Genomic DNA, 18,226 nt, shown 5'->3' with positions numbered 1-18,226 from the left:
CTGTTGGTTTTCTTGATCTTTCCCCTGTTTCCCAGAAGACTTGAGAGAAGAGGCAAAATAAGCTTTCAAATGGAGCCTCTCCCTTCCTGCTTTTTGGAAAGTGGAGACTCCTTTGGTTTCTCAGCCCATTCTTCCAGTTCAGCTGAGCTCAGATTTTCCTCTTGGAAAATCATTGCTCCCATGTAATCCCTGTGTCAAGCAGATTAACTAAGATTCAGAGCTCTGGTTTAGGCACTGCTGGTAAATCACCTCATGCCATTTCTCTGCTGATGTATAATGCTGTAAAAAACCACATGAAAAAAGGGTTATAAGTCTGCAGAGAAATGACATACGTGCTTGGTCAGAATCATAGAGTCATTTAGGTTGGAAAAGACCTTTGAGATCATCAACTTCAACCATAAACCTAACGCTGCCAAGTCCACCACTAAACCATGTCCCTAAGCACCACATCTACAAGTCTTTTAAATACCTTCAGGGATGGTGACTCAACCACTTCCCTGGGCAGCCTCTTACAGTGCCTTTCAGTGAAGAAATTTTTTGTAATATCACACTTTAGCAAAAAGAACAATCAAGTACGACAACAAAAAGCAAAATTTACGTGGCAGACTACCATGACTTTTTTGGTCTATTGTCATTGTACTGAAGAACAAAAATAGCTGCTGCAGTTTTAATATTTAAAGAGTGAAGAAAAACTTCAAAATTCATTTCCTGATGATGTGCCATGTATGGCCTGATGTACCACATCTCAAAGATATGCTAGAATATGCTTTCAGATACTCTCCTGATGAAATCAGTAAGTGAAAAAATTAGAAAATTAAGAAAATAGAAGAGAACACAAGTAACAGTATATTGTATAGTTGTTTATTTCTTCTGTTGATTTTTAACTAACAAATAAGCAAGACAGGAAGATATAACCCGAGAGTATCTCTGCTGAAGTAAGTATGCACTTGAATATGAGTGAGATTTGACCTGGAAGGAATATTAAACTTGCTCATCTAGCCACAATTCTATGTATTTTCTCATATGTTTTTTTTTTTTTTTCAATAGGGTCAAGTTCATTATCAAAGATTTAAAGTGATGGAATACGGTAAGTGTTACTTAAGGGCATTTAGTAGTGACCAAAATTAGTAGTTGATTCTCCATCAGTTTAGACTAACTTCCCTTGGCTAGCACGAACCTTTTGAATAGTCACAGAAAGAGAGTCTGAGACTGACTCTTTGTCCTGGGAAAAACATCGTCTTATCAGCTACCCTGTTTATCTTTGGTAGTTTTAATGCCCTGTTACTGTAGTGTCTGGATATCATGCAATCTTTAAAGTACTTATTCTAAGCCTGCGAGATGCAGTTATTGTCTCTGTTTTTCCAGGACCACACAGATAATGTGTTTATCTCAAAATATCTGTATAAGGTCTGATCATGAAGCTTGTTTATGATTCTGTAAAGGCTGAATAAGTTAAACATTTTATATTTCAGCCTTACAAGCTTGTGTGCAGGCTGCTCTTATGATGCTTGTTGTTCTTTCAAGAAAAAGTCTTACTCTGGGGCAGGCATAAGGTTGGATTAAAATGTATCTTACCCTATATTCCTTAGGAAACTGTAGTAGTCTTTATCATATTACATGTACTACCCTTATTACTTAAAAAAAAGAAAATAATATTCTTTCTTGTATGAATTTAATGCTTTCTGTATTTTTTTAGTTTTACCAAAATTTGATGTTACGATAACAACACCATTATACTACTCTTTGAGAGAGGAAGAAGTAACTGGTGTTGTCACTGCAAAGTAAGTAAATCATTGATACCATTGTCACCCTCACTCATAAGAAAATTACTGTGCGTCTCTAAGTGTCAAAGTGAAAATATATTTAGAATGCTAAAAAAGTGACTTCTAGTCAAAATTACTTGGTTAGCATCCATTTCTAGTTACTGAATTTTGTTGTAACCATGTTAAGTAGACCTTCAGACTTCTAGTTAGATTTTTGGTGTGGTAAAGGTATTTCTAGACTATAGCCAAGACATTTTTAGCTACCATTTAGCTACTATCATTTCCTGAGTCTTTTGCTTAAAATGTTTCTTGTTCTTATGGCTCTATTATGGTGCTTTCCAACTTATCACATCAAGGTCTGTATAAAGTGTAGCTATATTTTATTAGGCTATCTTATAGCGGAAAATTTTGCAACCTTCTATGTGCATCCTTCTTGATCCAATTTATCCACATTGTGGATGTGAAGTCTAGGTTACTCTTGCCTATCAACATATATAAGCCTGTAAATGTGTTAAGAATTAAAAACTCTTGAGAAATTCAGAAGAGACTTCACTGTAAACTATTGTATAAATAATATTTTATTTTCCAGCTGAACAAATATCTAGACAAAAAAATTCAGTATGCATTAGTCTTGAATTGAAATTAGTTTTATTTTGGAAGATGGGAGCCAGATAGAGCTATGTAATAGATCCATTTGAGAAGACCTGAAATAAAAGGTTTTTTGTGGGTTATCTAATGCCATAAAATATGTACCTTCTAAACAAGAACTCTATTTATAGATAAAATGCAGAAATGATTGTTTAACAAGCTATTTAAATGAAATGTTTGGACTTTTGAGAAAAAACTTACTTTCTTAGAGGCAATGCAACCTGACATTATAAACCATGTATGTTTCTCATAAGAGGCAACTTTTAAAAAAAGTTTTCCTGATTTTTTTTCCCCATTCCGCTTTTGGAATCTGTTATATGCCAATGTGAATTTGGTTTCCTGAGTTGTTTTGGTCTTCCACAGGGTACTTGTCTCCTTCATTAGATGTACTCATAAGGTATTTGGAAGTGTACCTGTCTGCTGCAATAAATCCAGACTTGGACACCGGTGAATTGTCTGAGATTGAATCCCAGCATAGTTTTACTGCCATAGTTTTACTGATACATCATAATTATTTATAGAAGATTACTTCATTCCTGGTGATTGTTTTTACAGGCATAAACCCTCTGTATATGAAGAGTTTATATGTCTCTTACACTTGTAGATATAAAACCCTTCTCATTTTCATCTCTGGAGTATTATTAGGTTAAGTTGAGGGATGCTACCAATGGCAGCATTATTTCAAGGTTAATAGGTGCTTATTACTGTAATTAGGTCTGCTTGGAAAGGCTGAGTTCAAATGCAAGACAGTGTTGTCAGACTTCTTCCTGTAACTAATGCTATTTGATTATTCTTTCTCTCTGCTTTTCAGCTTTGATATTTCTTAAATGGCTGCCAATCAAAACCACAATGATTTAAAGTACTTAAAGCAATGACATCTGAATGTATTAGTACTGATGGACTAGAATGATTTTGGGTTTGTGCCACCCATGCCCCTGCCTTTCTCTGTCCGATTTGGATAATGTCATGGTTTCTTTTATATTTTCTTCTATATATATAACTCAGAAACATCTATATATTTATTTTTTTTTCTTCTTTTTGTTTTTAATTACTGCTCACTGATTGCAGGTTGCTAATATCATTCTAAGAAGTGAATTGTGTTACAGTTCTCAGATTTGCCACAGCTGCAAATTATGTTTGCCATGTAATAATGCCATGATTTATTTAAACTGTGATTATTAAATAATTTGGATACAAATAGATTGAGATTTCTGATTTTGCATTAGCAGCATTTAGGAAGCAAAACACTTGCACTTCCCGCATTCCATTTTAACTCTACTGCGTATTAGTTATGATGCTACATTGGTGTTCTATTGAATAACTGACTTACTTCTAGCTTAGCTTAATATAATTCTCCTACATTGTACAGCCCATAGTAATAGGTTTATAGAGCTCGTGTGCAGGAAAGAGCAGCATTGAATATCTTCTCCAGGTTTTGGGCTTCTGACTTCAGTATCGATAAACTGGTCTCAGTATTGAAAGTTCTGTGTTTCAAAGTACAAATGTGTTCTAACCATGTTTGAGGCCATGGAAAAATATTTTAGTAGAAGCTTTTGCTTCGAGAGCTCTTCAGGAGCCCAAGCCCTGGAGGTGGTGTGTGGTTTGACTTCGACTGATGTCTTTCAGGTACATGTATGGAAAACCAGTGAAGGGAACTGTAACAGTCACTTGCCTTTCTGTCTCTTACTGGACAAACAAGAAAAATATAACAACAACAATGGAGGTGAGTCTTCTGTTAGCAGTTTGTAGTGGTGTAGACTGTGTCTTCTTTTGTAGATTCAATATGCCTGGGACTGTTCCCAAGTGCTGAGTTCAGCTGGCATGGCCTACGGAGTGACTTGCATGAATAGTGTTAAAATGTCTTTAATTTCCAGAACGAAGTGTCTACGTTCAGGCTGCTTGTTTGGAATGATACTTGGCCACTGTGGTCCCTTGAACTGTGCCTGGAAGTTATTTTGGAGAGTGCTAGTTGGCCCAGGTAGAAAAACTTCCCAGGAGCTGCTGTAGCAGTGTAGGTGATGGAGGACCCATGGCCAGAAGTGCTCCCCAGCCCCATGTGTGCCCTGCACACTCAGCCCTGCGTTACAAGGCTGGAGAAGACCATGGCAATTGTCTAGGTGGAGGTCTAGCATGGTAGAGACCAAAGCGTCTTGCCTACTGTAATTACATTGCAGTTACTCTACTAAGTGTAACCTGGAGTGTGAAATTTAAAAATGCATGCAGTTGTGATCTGAAGACTGAAAAGTGGTGACAGATTCGTGGCATCCTTTTGCAAAATCAAACATTTTACTTCCGAGCTGTGGACTATGTTTTAAACAGGTTCAGGTTCTGCTAAATGATGTGCATGTTGTTTTCTGTTGGCTGACTTGAGCAGTTGGCTGATTTCAGTGCCTTCAGCAGCACTTGGCCTACAGAAATGCTGAGCTCAGGGATGCTGGGTAGGGTGTACCCCCCTCCTTAGGCAGGGACCTGCTCATTGTCCTTTTCTGTAAAGTACCACTGCTCTGGCCATGTAGAAGTGGATGATTCTAGATATTAGAAAAAAAACCAAACAACCAAAAATAACTTTTTCCATAAGGCATTGTTGACTCTAAAAAGTAATGAACTTCTACTGGGTTTAATAAAAATAGTTACTGAAAGCAAAAAAAAAAGTTCAGTGTTCATAATTTTCTGGTGTTGACACTCCAGAATTTGTATGTGGAGAGAGCTGGAGTACTTAACCACAAATAAGCCATTGTAGATGTAACAGTGTCCTTGGCTTTACCGGCTCAACATTTTTTTTTTCTGCATTGCAGATAAATGGATCTGTGAATGTAACCTGTAACAAGCTTATGTTGCAAAACTTGAACGCTGATCAGTTGTGGCATCAAGGTGACAGTGATTACACAGAGCCAATAGAAATTATCGCAGTTGTAACCGAGTCGCTTACAGGTATGTGGATGTGTGATGTCTTTGGAGAGAAATCCAAAGAGTAGGTGGTGCTGGAAGAGCTTACTGCTATGTGGAAGGGCTTGGAGCACTAGAAAATTATTATGTGCCGATGGCAGTGCAAACCATCTACATGCAAATATATTATCTGAAAAAATATATTATCTGAACTATTGCATGCGTAGGTATTAAGTGGTTTAACCAACTGTTAACTCAGTTGAATACAGTTCTGCGCTAAATGATTTATTAAATACCCAAGAAATATGTTCAGGTGGGGACCTGAAGTCAATAACTGATCACTTTTGATGGAAAGAGCAGGCATAAAGATTTGCTAGCATTAGCTTGGGTCTTACAATCTTCAGTTTAATGATAAACTTACCCTGTTTGTTTTTAAACCACAAAGGAGTTCTCTGGCCCCTTGTTGTCCACTCTCTACCCTCTTCTAGATTGGCTGATTTTCAAACTGAACCTTCTTGTGAGTTTGTGTTCTACTGCACCTTGCATATTTAGAAAAAATTTATTTGTACAAAATTTCTGCCTGTCCCAGAAACTAGGTTGCATTACAGAATTTTTTGTAGAAACCTTGTCAAGATGAAGTTGGCTGATTTGGGATTCATAAGTTCCTTCCTTGTGTCATTCTGACATAGTCTGTGTGGAGTACAGCACTATGTGTTATGGCTTATTTTGTGTTGTGGAAGACAGTACCAGTACGTACAGCACCTTTGTACTAATCCTTATCTGGAAGGATGTAGAGTGATAGAAGTGGAAATGGTGAAAAACATGACAGAATGATTTAAAAATCATGAACAGTAAATAGTATTGCTGCTAAAGGAATAAAAAATGTGTGTTAAAAGCATGTTGTCTAAACGCATACAATTATTCAACAGGAGTCTCCCAAAATTCAAGTACCATCATATTTCCAAAGCAAAGTGACTATTTTATTGAATTTTTGGACTATTCTAGAGTTATAAAGCCTTCTATGAACTTCATAGCTACTGTAAGTTCCTTCATTTTATTATGATCTGTGCATAAACACATGTGATTTCTTCTGCTGTATTTTTGCTTGGATGCCAAAGTTTGCCTAAATTTTTAAGTATAATTTACAGATTTGTTTTCAAATTACCTTTTTTTCGTGATACGTATTGGCAAATACTAAACCTAGAGGCGTTTGCTGTAGAAAATGATAAAAGTGGCAGGGAATGCTGTCATGTTGGCAGGATACATTTAAATATAGTTTGTCAGCATTCTTATGGAAGAGGAATCTTTTCAGTTTCTAGCTGATTGTTTTTCATTAGGTCACATCCCTCCTAATAATGTTTATGTATGGAAGTGTGTGTATATATATATATATATATATATATATGCACAAATATATACTTGAATGCATATATATATATATATATTTGAGCAACTGTTACAAAATTCAGTAAAACTTACCAAACTGTATTGATCTTAAGTGAAAGTGTCTTTTCTGCCTTCTGTCCTGTGTTTCTTATTACCAGCTGCAGTCCTCTCATAGAAGTATTTCATGTTCCTCATGCTGTCCATAGTCTTTCTTCAGTATTTCTACATTTAGCAGAGGTTGCATATTTCATTACTGCATTTTGCTTGGAAAGAGGAATTGACTTTACAATTCTTGAGCCTGTACTGTTTAGAAATCAAACCTAAATATATTGTTACACGTTATGTGTTGTGCATAGTAGGTTTACCCTGTTTGATGGGTATTTTCTTTCTTTTTGTTTTTAGCTAAAGGTGTCACGTTCTGATAGCAACCAGCTGACAGCTGAAGAAAGGCACAATCTTGTCACAGTCACTGCACAACAATCAGACCTGCTTTTTCACCACTCTTCACTTTCTCACCTTGAGAATGAGGCAACAGAGGAGAGAAATCTGACAGTCCATGTCCTGAATTACACGGTCCCAGAAAATGGAATAATTGATATTGAGTTTCCAATCTTGTCTGATACAAAAACTCTGAGAGTTCAGGTATTGCTGATATGGAGTAGTAACACACGAAATTGAGTGGGCTGTGATCAATAATATGCTGTTCCTGCCATCTGCAACAGCTGATATGTCACCTACTGTTATTTTCCTTACCTCATGATAGAGCTGAAAAGAGGATGACGGATCCTGTCTAAACATGACCTAATAATTGCATCAAGATAGCAAAGGAAAAAAAAAAAAACAACCAGATACCAAAAGCAAGCATTAAAGTGGTCCTGTACTTCTGTTAAGGCTACCATGCTCTTGTACACAGTACCATATATGGGAACATCACACAGATTTTGCTGTTTTGTTAAGAGCTTTGTTTTGCATTGTCTCTCAGGCAGAGTTCCTCAGCAGTAGGACCGACATAGGTGTTTATGATGTGTTCAGCTCCCCCAGCCAGACTTATCTCCAGGTTAAAACAAAGAGCCAGGATATAAAGGTACAATCTAAGACAAAACTTGCCAAGATAAGAACCGTTCAAGTAACTCATCACGTTTCCGTACTCATCCATATGAATGATATGCTTTTCCTAGGCTGGGAAGCCTTTTGAGCTGAGCATTGCAAGCAACAAGCCAGTGAGAGAGTTCCACTATCTGGTAAGTGACTGATTTTACATAAGGGGACAATCCAAGATGACTTTTACCAACTTGAGAAAATATGCCAGTGAGTGGAATGTGATTGAATGTTAGAGAGAATCAGCATTTTTTTTTATTGTGCTTTGTGAAAGAGGTAGCCCAGAAACTTTGTAGGAGGCATTTAAAAAGTAATGGTTTGTTTTAATGGCTCAGCTGTTGTACTGAATCTTACTGGACTGAAGTGTTTTTTATATACACCATCATCATCTCCCATTCTTGCCTTGCGACATGCCTGTCTTGTGTACAGTCCATGCCGTAATGATAATGAAAATTATAATTATTTTTATTTCAGAGACTCTAATAGTAAACTGAATGAGGAAAACCTTTAGATGATTTAAGTGTGGGCATTCACATATATTTTCTAAAATAGAAATACTCTCCAGAAGATTAAAAAAAAAAAAACAGGTCCATGCAGTCAAAGGCAGGCAACTGCCTTTCATGGGCCTGTCTTCATTAGTAAGTGATATGGTCCAATAGGAACTGATTTAGAGTGAAAAAAATTGATACTGTGGGCCTGAACTCCAGGTATTTTGAGGTACCTTCAGACTAGCTCTAATCTGATCTGGTAAAATGAATGCCCATTTTTAACTGGACCATATTAATAGGCCCCATGTGACACTCTTCATGGTACAAACTCAAGTATGGTAAGTAGGGGTATTTGGGAGATTTGCTTTTAAAATTGTAGTCCTGACCCAGCCGTATTACTGTTGTATTTTTTTGTTCTCATAGCGTATGTTATGCTGTGCATTCATTGGTGTAGTTCTTTACTTGTCCGTAGTGATACAAGACTTCAAGCAGAGAAAAAAATCTGTTTCTACAGGGTGTTTCAAAAAGATGGACCCAATTTCAAGCAGTTGCAGGGTTGCCATCTTGGGAATGACTGAGGCAGGGGCCTGTTTGAGTGCTGGGAGAGGCATCTAGCAGTAATCATGTGAAACTCTGTCATGCCCTTTCAAGTGGTAAGAATTTAAGTCATGGGCTGTTCATGGTTGCAGAAATGTTTTCAAATTGGTTCCATCTTTTTGAAACATCCTGTAGTATTTAAATTTTACACTACCCACCTGTTCCTTACTCAGTCTTGTAGAACTGGTCAAACACTTAGTAAAAAAACCACCCAAACCCACAGTTATGTCTCTTCATTTAACAGCTGTTTGTAGAAGAAATTGCAGAGCTTATGGCATATTTAGCTACTAACAGATCAAGTGTTTCATTTTTCCCTTTCAGGTGTTATCTAAGGAACAAATTATGGCTTTTGGCACAAAGGCTGCAAAAACATTCACTTTAACAGCAGAAAATTCCTGGGCTCCTGTGGCATGTATACTTGTATTCTACATTGATGAGCTTGGAGTGGTCGTAAATGACGCTCTCACTGTCCCCATTCAGCCTGTTTTGGATGACAAGGTAACTATATTGAACTTGGGTCCGAGAGCATGTTTTTGTCCATTTGTTGTGTGGTAAACAGTGTTTTAGATCATAGGATCGTAAATATAAAAGTAAAACTTCCTCACTGAGGATCTAACCTGAGGTTTGTGTCAGTCCATGGAAAGGCTTTTAATAATACCAGTGCAGTTAGGATCCAGCTATTGCGTATCTGGAATAAATTTCTACTAGCCTTGTGTTTTCCACATAAACAGATGAACAGCATCTCCATGTATTTTTAATAGCTTGGTCAATTACTGAGCTGAAGATTGCTCTGACCAATATAGAGGAAAGATACTGATAAGTGCTCTAAGTGTGGAACTGTAAATGTTTATCAAGACCTTGTGCTTGATGCCATCAGTGAATCTGACCAGTGTGTGTGTTTCATGTGACTGTGCACACTTTAACTCAAAAAAGCTTGAATAAGAGTGGGAATAATTGATTTTTCCAGCTTGCTCACCAGGATGAAATTCGGTCCTCTGTGCAAGTAAAAGCCTCACTGTGATGTTTTACAGGTGGGACCACCCAAAGGCTCTCAATGGGTTCAAATTCTTCCTCCTCTATGGAAACTTGAACACTTACAACCAGACATCAGTAGGGAGGCTGTTTGTCTTACTCCTGCATGAAAAATTTCTCTATTTGTTTCATGATTTATGCAAACTCAGGAAATGAGGGTTTTTATCACAGGATAAGGAAGTGGAGAGGCAGGATGGTGACAGAGCTGCAGACAACTGTTTGTTGATAATGGTTATTATCTACCGCTGTCTGAAGAATCTAAATACATAGAAATCAAATAAGATAATTTAGTTGAAACTTAAGAGTTTTAAGGTAGATACAGGAAGATATTTCTAATGAGGAAGGCATAACAGTTTTAGTTCAACCTTCTGGAAAACAATTGAAGTTTTCCCACTGATCGCAGTGTCCACAAATAAGATTTCATTATATTTTGTAGCGGTGAGGTAAAGCCTGATCTTGAAAGTACCAGTTTTATCAAATGGAGTTTATGGATGAAAACCATGATCCTAGTGTATATACAGAGAGGATGAAAAATTGAGACAATAAATTATCATAATTTAATATCAGCCTTACTGTATTTGCTATATTTTACTAGGTAGTGAGAAAATGCAAGATAAGGAAAGAACTGATCTCAAAGGCTTCCAGATGTCAGTCTAGTTCCATTTTACCATTTCAATGGTAGCCACTGACATTAATTCAGTACTGTGGAAAGCTACTTTCTCTGTAATTTGTAGTCTTGCCAAGCACTTGATTTCTGTAAATGAGTTGGTAAAATCAAATATACAGAGCTGCAGTGACACAGTGTACTCAGAAACAAACTATTTTTCTGCATGAATCAGTCTGGTGCCCATTTACAGTGTAGCACATGGTGCTAATCCCATTTATGTTGGCAACATGAGTTTGTTGTTGCTCTGTGATTTTCATACTGAATGTGCTTGAAAGATACCATTACGCATGTTTATGAGAGGAAGGGCATGATGGGGCTGTAGATTCAGACATCTAAATACATGTATTTACATACAGGGTCAGGATTCAGTTGCTGAAGCACAGACATCTGGTGTCCTCCAAGAGGTTACAGGGTATACAGGCATCATAGGATGGGTGGGTGTTTCAAAGGTCCTGTTGGAGACCTGTCCCTTTCTGGAATGGGAGCTGAGTGTCAGACAGAATGCTGTGGGACCTCTCAAGTGGTTCCAGGTGCCTTCAGGTGACTGAGTCTCATCTCTCTGTGTGAGTTATGTGTCTAAACTCGGTTTACATAGAATCACTTGCCCTAAAAGGGTGTAGTCTTAAGTTATTCTTCCTGGACTCCGGGGTCTGCTCCAGAAGGGTAAGTTATGTCCTGTCTGGCAGCACCACTGGGCATATCTTGGATACCTTTGAACATCTCAAATGACACGAAGTGCTGGTGTTTATGTAACTGAATTCCACCTGCAGCCAGTACAGTCAGTGGAGCCTGTAGGACTGTTTTCTTCACCACCCCTTGGATTTATGCTTCATGGTGAGCCAAACTGCCATCTAGTCCCTGTTATTTTTTCTGGCTCTGTGTGTGATGGGAGCTTAAGCACTGAATTGAAACGTGGACAGCTAAATGTAAATAACTTAAGTGTGGAGGTGAATTCCACCTCAAGGCTTTGTGGTAGTGGTGTTTTGATGAGGGAAAAGAGTAAAACTGTCCATTTTAAACAGAAATTCTGCATTGCTTTTGATACAGTGAAGATGCAATGTGCCAGAAATACCTTACAGCAGATGACCCTTCCTGTCTTTGGTGCCCCAGGGAAAGCATACTGATCCTGTATGAGCCTATTGGTTTCCTTTTTCCTTTGCCCATGCACCTATTACATATATCCCTTTTCTGTATTGATCTCACTGTGGAACATTTAGTTGTAATCTCTGAGGGCTGATTTTTTTCCCAAAATAATCTTTCCTTAAATATGTTACACGCTGTGTATGCGTTTCTTTTATTGCCCTCAGCTGTAGAAACTGCTGTATCCTTGTGACTCAAGAGATTGCTGCTTGTATCCTAAGAGCTGGTTGAAACATCAGTGGGTCCTGATCCTGACTTCCCACCATCCCAAGGAACTGATAAGCTAGAAGAACAGGAGAGCAAAATGAATGCCGTAGTATTTTCCCAAAAAGCCTAGGAAAAGCGAATCCAGAGTCTTAATTATAACCAATTAAGCTAAGAAAATTTTTCCTCAGAGTTGTTAGTGGCTCTAAATGTCACTGTATAATTTAACCAGTGCTGTTTTGTACTGTTTTCTAGATTAAAATCTCTTGGAGCAAAGATAAGGTCAAGCCATCTGAGGAAGTCTCACTTAAAATCAGTACAACAGAACCAGGATCAGTAATTGGACTTGCAGTTGTTGATAAAAGTACAAAGCTTCTAGGAGAAAGTAGTGACATAACAGAAGAATCTGTAAGTAAATGGGAAAAAAGATTTTCATTATTGTGTTTCTGAAAGATGTATGTTGATGGAAATGTTACAGTTGGTATACTGAATGACGAATGTTCTTTGGGCAGCATTTTTAGTCCTTAAATATGAAATAGTTTTTATTTCTGCAAGTAGTTTATCAACGTAGGTGAAAAAGACTGTAAGGCTTACAAGGGAATAGGCCCAGCATTTCTAATTCCAATTAATACTTTATTATTCTTCCATTTGATAAACTGCTCAGTTAACACTTGGCAGTTTCTTATTTTGGGAAAGGCAAAAAAGTCAGAAAAACTCCCTAATGATTTGTGCTTTGTACTCTTTGAAATTGGTAATATAAAATAAAGAAATATATTTTTTTTTAAGAGCAGAATGAATTGTTCATTTTTTTGAATTCTCTTTGCTCACAGAAGCTTTAGTGCATCAACAATGTGAAAGCGTGGACAATATGCATCATTCCTAGAGTGCTCAAATGACATAGCCTAAGTGCCATAGAGTATCAGTGGGCTGTAGGCTCCTGTTTTAGGTTTATATGTTCTTTGTCACTCTTCCATTAATTCCAATAATTGTGAAACCATTGCAGCCTAATCACCTTCATCATGTAATGGAGTCTTGTCTTTTTGTCATGAGAGCTAGCTCCTGCTTGAGGTGCAGTTCTGTGAATCAACATCTAAAAGAGTGAAAGTTCTGAAAAATACAAGTTTGTGTTCACTCTGAATGATTTTGTTTTTCTTGTCTCAGGTCACCCATGAACTCAATTTATACAGCACAGGGCAGTATTTCCCCCTGGTCAGAGGTTCTTTTGGTGTCTTTCAGGTACTTTTTTTTTTTTTTTTAAATCTAAGCTGAGATTTTTACTGCTTAGTGATTTGCACATCACTTGCTAAGAGAAAATGCTTGTTGAAGCTGGGACTATAGACAACATACTGTTTTCATGGCCTGTATGAGTTTTGAATTGTGAAATTTATCAATATGTAAATACTCTGGATGCAAAGAAATATGTTTATACTTTCATAAATGTGGATTGCTTTATGTTTGATATTGTTTTCCCTTTGAAAAGTCCTCAGTCATTAAGGCAATGTTCAAATTCAGATGATCTCAGTTTTGTTGATTCCTGTATATTACTTGCTTTAGTTCTATGGTTGCTTTATTATGATGACTTTATTTTCTTAAAAAGAGAGAAAAGAAAAATAAAATAGATAAGTAATGTTGATGTCCTGAATGTCCTGTATTGAGATATACTGTATAAATTTTATCCAGAAATGCAGCCTTTGGGTATCAACTGATGCAATTCTTGAGGAGGATAAGGAACATTTTCTTTGTAAGTAATAAAAATAAATTAGCCAAATCTAACTTACTGAGTGGGGAAGGAGATCTATGGGTTAGATTCCCTATTACGTCTTACTGTACTGCGCACAGGCTGCACCCAGCCTTGCAAACCCTTACCATTTCCAAGGTTTAAGACATACAAGATGCGTATGACTAGTATTTAAAAAACTTCCTTTTTACCACTGTCCTGAGTGATGCTATCCCTTAAAGGTCTGACGCTGAATGGAGTTTTTATTTGCAATTCCAGTTGATGTACATTGCAGTGGTTTGTCATGTAGCCATATTACACTAGTTCCATAAGCACTGCAGAGAAGCCTTGTAGAAATTTTAAGTTTATGAGAACTTTTTATTATTATTAAAAAAAAAACAAGCCAGAAAAAAAATAGCTCCTAGTGTCACAGAGCATTGTTACCACATATAACAAAACTATAGATTATACTCCAGAGACTGTATTAATTTGACTTTTCCTAATTGTATTAATTAGATTTTTCTTAAACCTAGATATTTGTAGGTAGGACAATATTTTTATTTTGTAGATGGTGGAATGATACCCATAGAGGATGGCTTTGGTGATGATATGCCGGTGTCTAAAAATGGACCTCCTGATTTCAGCAATCTCTATGTGAGGACACATTTTCCAGAGACTTGGCTTTGGATCGACACTAAAACTAGGTATAAAATTAGAAGCAAATGGAAACTTGATTTACACTTGCCATTGTTGTTCTGTAGCTTTTAGTAGCGTTCTGCACTCGTGCTGAAGAACACTCCTTAAAAATGTACTATTATTTGTATTTTACTACCACCTAGAGGCCACAAGTGAGATTGGAGACTCACCAAATGAGGCAACTGCACAAAATAGGACAATGCCTGATTGAAGGCGTTATAGTTTCAACAGAAACTAGATGAAAACCCTAGAGACAAAAGAGACTCTCGTCCTTTTACAGATGGGGAGATAACAGATAGGGAGACCCAGTCTTTTTCTCTACAGCACATGAGAAGATGGTGATTAGCCCAGAAAGGGAAATCTGTTCCTATCTGCTGTTCGAACTGCCAAATGATGATGAAATCTGACCTGTGACGTGAAGCACTAATCTTGTGTTCTTTCACAGCTCAGGAGTTTGGGAAACAAATGTCATTTGGGATTGTTTTAAAGGATCTGTAAAAGTTGATTACATGTAATATGATTCAATTCATGTAATTTAAAATATTTTTAAAAATCATTTTGATCCCATCACAAATATTTCTAAGTGATTAGTAGAAGAAAAACAGATAAACAGCAGTTTTTCTTGCCAAGAGTTTGAACTTAATTTTTATTGCAATTTTAAGCGGTTGTGTCCACTTACTCATGTCTGTAAATGGATGCTTTTGAAAGTCTGCTCTCCCCTTCTGCCATCAGATCTGACACAGACACCACAATGGAAGTCATTGTACCTGATACCATCACATCTTGGGTAGCCAGTGCTTTTGTGATGTCTGAAAACCACGGGCTTGGAGTGACGACTGTTCCAGTGGAGGTACCACAGCACTAGACAGTTCTCCTTTAAATGCTGGTAACACTGTAGGTTATCACTGGAAGTTGTATTTTAGTTCTAATAGCATCTGTCTTATATCGGTAAAGTGATTGAAAGGCCCTGTGTATTCAAACTGTAAAGAAAACATCATCACTCGAATCATGTGTGATACCGTATCTGCCTCCCCTTCCTGCTCATATAAATATCTCAGATATTACACAGATACTTGGGTAATTATTTCTGTTGGAGCAGTTGTTTTGTTAGAGCACTTTCAGGATGTGTCTGCTGCATAATCTTCCTATGTAGAAAGGGGGAATGATAGCCTGAGGATGGTGTGTTTCCCTGTTTCCCTAGCTCTGCCAAGAGGTCTTTCCTTGAGTTTCTAGTGCATGCAGGGAGGTTTGCACAGACTTGCTGGGAAGAGGTGCCCAGGATGGGAGAAGCATGATGTCTGCTGGAAAGATCATACCACTGCGCTGCTCCACTGATGTCCCAGGAGGGAGGACAGGAGAATTGCTTAAAGATTAAGTTTTGGTCTCGCTTTCATTTATCTGTTAAAACCAGTCTTAGACTAAACATAGGTACTTTTTGGGTGACTTATCTTGAGGAGCAGAGTGGACACTGAGAGCCAGTGGTGGGATGAGATGCTACTTCCTACCAAGTTCCTGTCTCCTGAAGCTCTTTTTGTGCTTCTAAGCATTCAAGGAGTTTAGCAATTTAAGGTAAATTCAGTACTCGTCAGGTTAGATCTCTAACCCAAGATTCCTAATGTATAAGTGTAGTTGTCCTAGGTTCACTCTATGTTCATGGAAAGAGCTACCTAGAGAGAGTTACTTAGCCTGTTGAATATAGGAGTTACTTTTTGAAGTCTCATTTATCTAGTATTTTATATATATTGAATAATCCTCTGAAGGTAGTTATCTCTTTTGGTTCATTATGTGAAGATTCTAGAGAAACTGTGTTCCTGAGACAACTCCACTTAAGTGCTTAAGGTTAGAAGGGTTAAGCCTGTGCAGTGCTGGGTCATAGATTTCCAACTTGATGCCAGGACTAGTGCAAGCATAGCTTGAAGACAGCCATTTACCCATTTAAATTCTCATGCCCTTACATTCTTGGGGAGAGGCAACTTGTGGGATCCAAACAGAGATCTAGGTCCAGATTTCATAGTTGGCTGCTACACCAGACATAGAATCATAGAATCACTTTGGTTGGAAGAGACTCTCAGGATCTCTGAGTCCAACCATAACCTAACTCTAGCACTAAATCATGTCCCTAAGAACCTTGTCTAAACACCTTTTAAACACTTCTAGGGTTAGTGACTCCATCACTTCCCTGGGCAGCCTCTTCCAGTGCTGGATAACCCTTTCTGTTAAGAATTTTTTCCCAATATCCAACCTAAACCTCCCCTGGGGCAACTTGAGGCCATTTCCTCATGTCTTATCACTTGGTACTTGGGAGAAGAGACCAAGACCCTCCATGCTACAACCTCCTTTCAGGCAGTTGTAGACATCGATAAGGTCTCCCCTCAGCCTCCTTTTCTCCAGGCTAAACAGCCCCAGCTCCCTCGACTGCTCCTCATAAGATTTGTGCTCCAGGACCTTCACCAGCTTCATCGCCCTTCTCTGCACTCTCTCTAGTACTTCAATGTCCTTCTTATGATGAGGGACCTAAAACTGGACACAGTATTCAAGGTCGGGCCTCACCAGTGCTGAATACAGTGGCACAATCACTTCTCTAGTCCTGCTGGCCACATGATTCCTGATACAAACCAGGATTCTCTTGGCCTTTTTGGCCACAGGGGCACACTGCTGGCTCATATTCAGCTGGCTGTCAATCAATATCCCCAGTTCCCTCTCTGCCAGGCAGCTTTCCAGCCACTCTTCCCCAAGCCTGTAGCGCTGCCTGGGGTTGTTATGACGCAAGTGCAGGACCTGGCACTTCTCGTTGTTAAACCTCATACAACTGGCCTCAGCCTAATGATCCAGCTGGTCCAGATCATTCTGTATGACCATCCTACCCTCCAGCACCCTCTGCCTCCTACCCAATTTGGTGTCATCTGCAAACTTACTAAGGGTGCACTCATCCAGGTCATTGATAAAGAGATTAAACAGAACTGGCCTCAATACTGAGCCTTGGGGAACACCACTCATGACCGGCTGCCAACTGGATTTGGCTCCGTTCCCCACAACTCTTTGAGCCCGGCCATCCAGCCAGTTCTTTATCCATTGCAGAGTACACCCATCCAGGCCATGAGCTGCCAGCCTCTCCAGGAGAATGCTGTGGTATATGGTGTCAAAATGTGCTTTGAACATCCTGATCATAACTCCACCACAGAATTTGGAGCCTGATCTGGATTTTACGGCAAAGGCTTCTTTGAAACTGGAATCATGATTCTCATTTCTTTCATTTGGCTTGGCAGGGATGGGACAGAAAGAGGAATAGTTTTCTGATTCAGACTGTATGAAAACATATACTTGGCCTCTCATTCTCAAATTTGAGAAGGCTATAAGTAGAACAGATGTTGAGATTATTATTTAACTATAATCACTCACATGCACTGTTCAGTACTTCACCCTTGCTGGGATGTTTAGATTGCACTTTGAGATGCATATGGCTGAAACATGTTAATCAATACCATACAGAGAGGCAAATAAAAGAAATGCACAAAAACTGTCATGGCGAAATAAATAAGTGGCATCTGCATGCTTAATGTCATTCACTGCTTTGCATCTTGATTTTATTTGACTTCTACTACACAGAGTGTCAATATTTTTACCCTATTGTATTTTATTGTAATATACCAGAATATTCCCAAGAGCAAAACTTGAGTATTGCAACAGTTTTAGAGAAAAGCAAAACAAAAAAGAAAAAGGAAATAGGTGCATAGGGAAAACCTTAACTTAGACCTAACCAAAAATTCTCCATTAGAATTTCTCTAATGTCTAATATCTAAAGATTTTGACAGTGAAAGCTTTAGCAAGCAACTTTTCAAAAGTTTGAAAAGAAAACGTTGGAATATTTACTAGCTAGAAATAAAGCTTAGGGGGTTTTGGATCT

The 18,226-nt window shown here is 38.1% G+C and overlaps 1 protein-coding gene across 1 annotated transcript in view; it reads left to right on the top strand.

The window, feature by feature from the left end:
* The window catches only part of CD109 (CD109 molecule), an 80,005-nt gene that overhangs the window by 28,662 nt on the left and 33,117 nt on the right, over positions 1–18,226 (top strand). Inside the window, exons 6-19 of the mRNA XM_065834755.2 lie at positions 1,048–1,087; positions 1,697–1,781; positions 4,038–4,134; positions 5,207–5,342; positions 6,227–6,336; positions 7,086–7,325; positions 7,666–7,767; positions 7,862–7,924; positions 9,188–9,364; positions 12,165–12,317; positions 13,071–13,145; positions 13,590–13,650; positions 14,195–14,330; positions 15,055–15,172. Coding sequence (XP_065690827.2) covers positions 1,048–1,087; positions 1,697–1,781; positions 4,038–4,134; positions 5,207–5,342; positions 6,227–6,336; positions 7,086–7,325; positions 7,666–7,767; positions 7,862–7,924; positions 9,188–9,364; positions 12,165–12,317; positions 13,071–13,145; positions 13,590–13,650; positions 14,195–14,330; positions 15,055–15,172 — 1,593 coding nt within the window. The remainder of the gene's footprint in view (positions 1–1,047; positions 1,088–1,696; positions 1,782–4,037; positions 4,135–5,206; positions 5,343–6,226; positions 6,337–7,085; positions 7,326–7,665; positions 7,768–7,861; positions 7,925–9,187; positions 9,365–12,164; positions 12,318–13,070; positions 13,146–13,589; positions 13,651–14,194; positions 14,331–15,054; positions 15,173–18,226) is intronic.

This window comes from Patagioenas fasciata, chromosome 3 (assembly GCF_037038585.1).
Source record: "Patagioenas fasciata isolate bPatFas1 chromosome 3, bPatFas1.hap1, whole genome shotgun sequence".
NCBI lineage: Eukaryota > Metazoa > Chordata > Aves > Columbiformes > Columbidae > Patagioenas > Patagioenas fasciata.
This window is presented reverse-complemented; position numbering and strand designations above follow the sequence as displayed.